Consider the following 8,515-nt stretch of genomic DNA (forward strand, 5'->3'; position numbering starts at 1 on the left):
TAAATCTGTATTCGGGCAGTACATAATATGTCAAGGTTCATAGGACATTATAGATAATAAATGGCACTAATTGCTCAATTGTGTCACTGTACATGTAATCTGATTGAAAATTTTTCCTTGTGTAAAATGTGCTACCGTATTTCCATTCGTAAAATGCTCGGATCCAAGAAAACTGTTTTAGAGCTTTTTTAAATATATTTGTCAGTTCTGAGCATTTTTCTTATGTGAACCACACAAGTCGTAATACTCAATACGTTTTCTTTTTTGTTTAAATGATTCACAAGAAGCCATCGAGGATGTGGAGATTGATGAGGATCTGATTGCTGAAGCACAGAAGGCATGGGAACAACGTTCATGGACCATAGAACATGTCCTATTTCCTGCATTGAAGCTGTTTTTGAAGCCTTCAAGGCAGATGGCCACAGATGGAACTGTTATCCAGGTAAAAGCAGAGTTGGAAGATTACACATATATGTAGTGTGTATTTGTTCTATGTTTTGGTAGGCTAATAATCACTCTCTTCATTGGCAGGTGTCTTGTCTTGAGAATCTGTATAAGATATTTGAAAGATGTTGAAGTTCTTTAGCCTAGTTTTAGGTAAAAAGATGTACTTCTCCATGCTTCTTTGACCATTGACACACCGAGTAATTTTGATATGATGACAGAGATGAGAATTAAGTTGAAAGGTTCAAAATTGCTGCCTCTATTTTTTTGATAAGGGTTTTTAATTAGAGAAAGTTCCATTACACTTGCATTTTCATGTTTAAGAAAATAAAATGGCTTAGGTAAGGCTTTAGGAATCACAAATGTATGTACATGAAATGTTGTGCATTGAATTAAGGTGATGACGATGCAGGAGGTTGACAACCTAGAGTGCAGAAGTTTGGAGATTGTACATGATGTTTTGACTTTCATAATTAGCCGCTTGTGAGTCACACATAAGAGTGCTGTTTTTCTTGCTTCTTGTATGACATGGTTTTGGAAATTTGTTTAGTTGTATGTACCCAATTATTAGTTCTCTTGAATAGAGTGCACTATTTTTGGCTTGGCCCAAGGCTGGCTATCGGTGCGTTGATTGATATGGTCTCTTTATATTATTTGATTCTAGATATGCTCATTTGATAGACAAAACGCATCAAACTCACACCATTGTAGTTTATGCCTCCTTTGCAAGAGAATAATGAGGGGTGCAATTGGACTTGCTGAAGTAGCAACACTCAATTCATGACAACAAAACACAATAATTTTAGTGGGTTAACAGTAGGATAGTTGGGGAACTTGGTATCTATCAAGGGAATTGAGACAAACCCATGAGGACAAATGGCATATGAGCACACTTGGTCATATGCTTTCTTCAACACAAATGCACATGTTTTATGGTTTGGTTTTGATTTTCAAGTTAGTTCAAAATTCAAAATTTCACATTTAAATTTTAAAAATTTTAAGTTTTTTAGTATTTAAAGATGTTTATTAAAATATCAAAATTAGGCTTAGAAAGGACAAAATAATAATAATAATAATATTTGAAAAAGGATGATCATCATACATGAGCTTAAAACGGTTCAAAGATGTTTCTTAAAATTTTAAAATTAGGCTTAAACTTTCAAAAAACTCATGATATTCTCAAATCCCATGTTGCATTGCAAGTGGATGTCAAGACAGAATAGCAAACACGGTGAACCTTCCTTTGTTGTAACTTGTAAAGCTATTTCAATGGTAGAAAGAAAGAAAACGAGAACCATGGAAGAAATTTACACTTGACTAGATAATTGGGAATGTCATCTTGAGCGTCACCCTAAGCTTCACGGAAGTAGCCCATGCTACATTAGTTAGGTGGGAAAGCTATCATTTGGTGGCATGGTATTCCAATACATTGGCTAACTTTATTGACATATTTAAACTATAGTATTTACAACCACCTGAGGATTACATTATTCATACATGAATGCAAACTCAAAAATCGATACTTGATGGAAAAAAATAGTTTTCACTTGTCCTTAATGACATTCAAAATTTGAAATACCATTGAATAGTGCATGATAAGGATCCGAAAAGCTTTCAAGATGTTAGAGATTATACTTCGCTATATGAACATTTTTCAAAGAATGATTATGATAAAATTGAGTCAATAGGACTAAACCCAGAATTTTTCAATGGAAAATACAAGAAACCTAATGATGATGTTGGTCAAAACATCACGCACATTCATATATTGCCATGTTTAATGACTTTATGTGGTTTGCATAAATTTTTTATATAACCTTAAAACCATGCAAAATTGTACCTTTAAATAATATATTAAGGTTTTGCATGTAGCGCCAATGTTGAGAAACTCTCAAACACCCATGCCGTGCTCATGATAACGATAATAAGGACTAATACTTAACTAACACATCATCAAGTAGAGATTAAAAGTATTTTGAGACGAACACAAGTAGCTCAAGTTTGGGTTAATGGAAAGGAGTGATACATATGTATGTGAAAGTAGAAATAAGAACTAAGCTAGTGCTTAGGGTTGTCTCTAATACAACTAAAATAATGGTAAATTATGATGTAGGAAAGTTTACATCAATGGTTACGCCACATAAAGAAAATAGCTTTTCTCAAATTTACATTACTCTTGCAAAGTGGCCCATGAATGACCTTACACTAATTGACGTCTTACTTCAAAAGTGATTGAAGGTTATATTGAGGCTAAGTTCTAATTCCTAAAAATATCTTTCTTACTAGATCCTACATCCCTACTTTAGCTTTTATAGTTAGTTCTAAGGATTACATTCTTGAACTAACATATCCTATTTATCTAGGATTGCATGTCTCTCCAAGGGATGGCTATCAATTTTTATGGACAAAACTCTTCTACCAAAATCATCTCCCTAGATGATCTTTTTTAATCTTAATTATGCATCATTCAATGTGTTTTCTAGTTCAAATTGGTGGGATAATCAACTCAATTCAAGGTTGCAACTTGCCCTTTTCATTGTTTAGAGTGCATGTCTTAGTATTTGTTCTCTTGGCAAACAACTTCGATAATTCCTTTATGAATTTTGGTATACAATATGCTAGATTAATATTTAATATGCATATTTGATAATCTTTATTAGCACATCTGATATCCAAGTTGGAAATCACATAAAGATGTTGGCCACATCTTTCAAGGTCTATATGTATTAAATGAAATTTCTCAAGCTTTATAAGATGAGAAATATCATTTGAAGCTTTTTTAAAATAAGAGTAACATAAGATGACCTCATTGTTCGTTCTCATGGTGCCATTTGGAAATTTTTGACATCTTTGTTACTTTATTGACATTCTAGTTCCCCTTTTAACTTAATTATAATGCTCTTTCCTATATCATGGAACTCAATCTAATTTCCTGTTTTGTTCATTTGTTTCTTAATAATAATTCATACAGTTTCAACAATCTGGCACCTACAAGCACTTCACAACAATTATCAAATGGATGATCATCACTCTCATGTAAGCTCAAACAATCATAAAAAGATCGACAATCCTTGAGACAATCATCCAAAGATTGACAAAGACATCGACTATGATTACTAATGCATGTTTTCGTTACATGCAATACAGTACGTGTACAAGGGTTTTCCGGTCCTAAGATCCATGGAGTGTTTTGGGTTTTCCCAATAGAGCTACCATCTCGTGTAACTTGCCTGCCAAGTGCATAGCTCTTTCATAAGCAAACAGGGGTGTAAGTCCCCCAACAAATGCATAGCTCTTTAATAAGCAACACGGTGTACAAATGCATAGCTCTTTGATAAGCAACAGGGGTTTTCACAAGAATGAGAAAACACATACATCTTATGAGCATGCGCTCTTTTGGGTATGAATACTTCATGGTGAAAGATGGAAATAAACCAGACGGATAATAATCATGGAGAAGTAAAAATGGTTTCAAGTTGGAAGCTACTTCTGTAATGGTACAAGATTGATTTTCAACATTATTACATTTAAACAAATTTATATAGTCGAATAGGTGTACATTATTCATTTACTATACATCTTCAACAAAAAGCCTATCGTGCATATTTACGTATATGTACAAAAACAAGTAAAGGGCATCGAGAATGTTTTGATTATAAGCAAAACCCGAGCAACGATATCATTTGAACTTTTATAACACACTTACAAGAATTATTTATGCTCCTTCAACGATAAAAGCTCGAATCTATGCAAACCTGACAAAAAGTCGTATCAATTATCTCGAAAGGATAAGGGCAGACATAACAATGTGAATGTATACGCTTATGTCCGCACAGCGCTAGGGGCCTTTTTCCACGAAACCGCAGATGTTAATCGCTTGATGAAAGTCGTCTTTTTCTTCGGTTTTTCCTTCCCTTCCACTACATCTTGCATGGATAAGACCTTACCAAGAGCCACATCCGATGCCATTGGCACCTTGAGGCTTAAAACCTGGGAGAAAGCATCCAATCCAGCACCCCTTCTTTCTCGAGCTTTAACCTCGGTTACCTTGACAGCCCCTCTCTCCCCATCACTAGCAAGCCGACTCTCACCGCTTGGATTAGCACTTTTCCGCCGTTGCTGCTCATGTTCAGCTCTCCATTTTCTCAGCGCAGCTTCGCTTGCCAGTTTCGCTTCCTGCGCACCCTCGGCTTTCTTTTGCACCTCTTCAAGCTCCATCCGGCACGATTCAGCCTCCTTGATGATATCAGAGAGCCTCTCTTGTGCAGCCCTCTGGCTGGCCTTCGCATCTTCTACAAGGGCTACTGCTTCCGATACCTTCTTTTCAGCAATGCTCTCCGCTTCGTTAGATGCTTGTTTTAAAGAGGTATACTCTTCGAGAGTAATTGTAATACCACTGGCACTCATTCCTCCTTCGGATTCAGTTTCAGTCTCAGTATTATATTGCGATTCCGATTCAGTTAAAGCTTTGAACTCGGCCATAGCCATAGCTTCTGAGGCCCTAGCTGCCTCGGCTTCTTTCAATGCCGCAGCTTGCCTACTCATCGCTGTGCTAGTAGCTGCCTTCTCTTGCTCGACCTCGTGCCTCGCCTTCCGTGCTTTTTCTTTTGATGCCGTGGCTTCAGCCTTGGCCTGGTCAGCTTCGAGCGCCATACGCTTTATTGCCGCAGGCAGTGTTTCTTTAGCTTCCAATGCCCTTGCTACCCCTTCTTGCGCACGATGCAATGATTCTTTCACCCTCTGAATCTCATCTTGCAATGATGCCAATGTTGCACAAGCAATTTGCTCTTTCTCATGCATCATTTCAAGTTCTCGGGGATCGACTGTTTCTAGCTCTTCTCTCAAAATAAACACTGCAGATGAGAGAGAAGCACTTTCCTCTCTCGCCTTTCTGAGCATTGCTTTAGATCCCTCGAGCTCGCCCAATACCTTCTCCACTTTTCCAAGTCCTTCGGATCTTGCAACAGCCAATTCTAACTCAAGTTTTTCAATATCGTTATTTGTGGCAGCTAGAAGCGATCTGTACTTTGTTTCTGCTTCTTTACTTACTGCAAGTTCTTCTCTCAACTTCCTTAAGGATGCATTTGTCTCTTCAAGTTTTTCTGCTAAAAGTTTTGTTTCGGTACTTTGCTTCTTGATTAAATGATCTGGGGGAATTCTCTCAAGCAATTTCTCAACGTCATTACCATTTCTCAATTGCGCAACTTGCTCCTCTGTATCTGCAAGCACAGATTGAGCAGCAGCAATAGATTCATCAAGTGATGATTGCTCTTCAACAAGGGCTTCAATTCTCTTTGACACACTATCGAGACTATTCTTAGCACTCTCAATACCATCAACTGCATCATCACGTGACACCCTCATCGAGAGAAGCGCCGCTTTAACATCTTCAATCTCCTTCAACAACTTGTCCAGATCAGCATTTCTAATGTTCTTGTCATCTTCTTTGTTCGTTACAGCCATTTCAGAAACTTCGGCAACTTTCGAAAGATGGTTATGATGATGATCAAAATTAAGATGGATGTTGGTCACATCTTTTGACATCCCTCCAGCAGCTTTAATTAACCCTTGGACACTCTCAAGTTCAAGAAGAATATCAGCTGAAGCTTTCTTGCTATCAAAAAGTCTTTTCCTATACTTCTCAATATCATCTTGGAGTCTCTCAATATCAAGTTCTGAAATAGTATTCTGCCTCTGCAATGAAAAGAGAGAGATTTTGAAAACAGCACCACAAAAATAGCTACTAGGTAAACACCTGAATAAACACCAAAATAGCCCCAACTTTTCAGGGTTTTCACCAGAAAAATATCAGAATACCCCTCTTCAGACTCAAATTTTACCTACTGCAGGAGGGTACTCTGCTACATTTTAGAAATCTCATGGGCATTTCAGTGTCTGTCCAAAACGGAAAGCCTAGGAAAACATAGTAGACATGCACAAAATTACCTCTGGATTAGTTGATGTTTCGGATTGAAGTGTTTGCTGTGGTGATTTCCAATCAACCCTCTCTCCGAACAAACTGACTGCGGCTTTTACAGATTCAAAAGGCGCAGTTGTAATGATTTCTGCACCACTGGACTTGGATGAGGAGAGATTGGAGGATTCCACGGTTTGTCTGGTGCCATTGTTATCTATAAATCATTTAGCAAAAAAAATGATAAGCCCAAGCTCTAATGGATTTTGACCTATATGAAGGATACAAGGTATATAGAAATTGAATTGGAATCATTCAACAGTTCCTAAGAAACTAGATTTCTGAAAGATCCAACTATTTCTTTTTTTGCAATTATGTGTATATAACGAATTGGATAATAATATAGGAAATCAAGTTTTACAGAGAAACAACTACTTTTCAATCACCATTTTGGCATTATAAAAACAAAAGTCGCATGCATGAATGTTTGATAAATTGTTTGCCACCATCAAAGAGTAAAGAAAACATACATACATTCCTCAAATAACATAGGAATAACATACTGACAAGCACAGCATCATATAGCTACAATCAGGCCAACAAGTCATAACTTGGAAGCAAGCTAGAGCTATTCCACTATTAAGCCATCAGTAGATAGAATCAATTTAATCTATTGTGTTCATCTGTATATGATATAGATGTACATACATTCATATGTATGCAGTCCTAGAAGATAAGAGATGCTTTAAAAAAAAATGGTAAAATTGAAAAACATATGTCTTTCCTCTCACCAGAAGCTTTGGTACCATGTTCAGCAACAGCCGTTTTGATATGATGTCCTTCTGAAGGGATGAACTCGTTTTCGTGGGTGGACAAGTCACTATAGATCTGACCTGAAGTTGTGCTCAAATGGCCAGGCACCATCTCCTGTGGCTGTTGTTCTGTGGAGGATGATGTGTAAAGCTTTTTGGCAGATGGCGATGAATCAACAGAAGAAAGAAGACCTTTGTGCTCCTCCACAAACGATGATGGCTCGTCGCCAAAATCTGGTTCACTGGCCTGCATACTTTGTTCCTGATGTCCGTTCACTTGAGTGGATTCTACTGGTTCACTCACCAGATGATGTCCCACGTAGCCTGCATCTGTTGATCCACTCACCTCAACATGTCCAGAGGCCATGGCCGGTTGCCCATGTTTCCCTATAGGAGGAGATTCTTCTTCTACATGATCCTCTTCTGTTGATGATTCTTCTGTATTGCCCTCTCTTGCAGAACTTTCTGTATGCTCCTCTCTGGAAGGAACTTCTTTCGGCTCCTCTGTTAGGGAATGTTCTATAGGCTCCTCTGTTGAAGAATCCAGCTGATGTGTGTTTTCTGAAGAAATCATGGGGTGGTTCTTTTCTGAGGGAATCCCTGCTAACCCTAATCTCTGATGTGTCTCTCCATTTGAATATTGTGCCAAATCCTCCATTAAAGACGCATTCGGAAGCTGCCCAATAGAAGAACCTTCCTGGATATTCTCTGGTGTAGGGCTAATTTGCTCTACTATAGCTCTCTGCAGAAGCTCAGTCGAGTTTTGAGCCTGAGAGTTCTGTGTAGGAGAAGAAGAGGAAGAAATAAGCTTTTGGGTAGTCTCAAAAGGCGTTGATAAGAGAGTATGAGCATTCGTCTCTGCTACTATAGAAGGATGAATGGTCTCTGCAGAGGGATGCTCTGCCGGAGCTTCCATAGCTATAGGGAGGAGGGTAGGGTAGGGTAGGGTAGGCTGCAGAGAAACAGAAGAAGAATAGGCTATGGCGGTCAACACGCAGTTTCAGCAATTGGGTCCTATCGATTTGCTTTGCAGGAATAAAGATATTCGATCCATGGATACTTATATATATACATATATACATACATATGTATATGTCTGCAGAAACACGGGGGAGAAACAGGGGACAGAGAGAGAGAGTGTGTGTGTGTATGTGTGTGTGTGTGTGTATCAAAGAGAGAGAAAGATAGAGAGAGAGAGTGTGTGTGTGTGCGTATGTATCAAAGAGAGAGAGAGCGAGTATGTGTGTATGAAAGAGAGAGAGAGAGAGAGAGTATGTGTATCAAAGAGAGAGAGAGAGAGAGAGAGAGTGTGTGTGTGTATCAAAGAGAGAGAAAGATAGAGAGA

At 38.1% G+C, this 8,515-nt stretch overlaps 1 protein-coding gene across 1 annotated transcript; it reads right to left on the bottom strand.

Moving 5' to 3' along the window:
- Positions 1-3,893: 3,893 nt before the first annotated feature.
- LOC147847333 (uncharacterized) lies at positions 3,894-8,132 on the bottom strand. The gene is made up of 3 exons (XM_087339310.1): positions 7,150-8,132; positions 6,391-6,575; positions 3,894-6,138 (listed from the first exon to the last, which is right to left on the bottom strand). The coding sequence occupies exons 1-3, from the start codon at positions 8,084-8,086 to the stop codon at positions 4,267-4,269; spliced, it is 2,994 nt and encodes a 997-aa protein (XP_087195436.1). The 5' UTR covers positions 8,087-8,132; the 3' UTR covers positions 3,894-4,266.
- Positions 8,133-8,515: the final 383 nt, after the last annotated feature.

This window comes from Azolla caroliniana, unplaced genomic scaffold (assembly GCF_043228905.1).
Source record: "Azolla caroliniana isolate FFs.n. ecotype wild unplaced genomic scaffold, voAzoCaro1.0.p SCAF_1164, whole genome shotgun sequence".
Classification (NCBI taxonomy): Eukaryota; Viridiplantae; Streptophyta; class Polypodiopsida; order Salviniales; family Salviniaceae; genus Azolla; species Azolla caroliniana.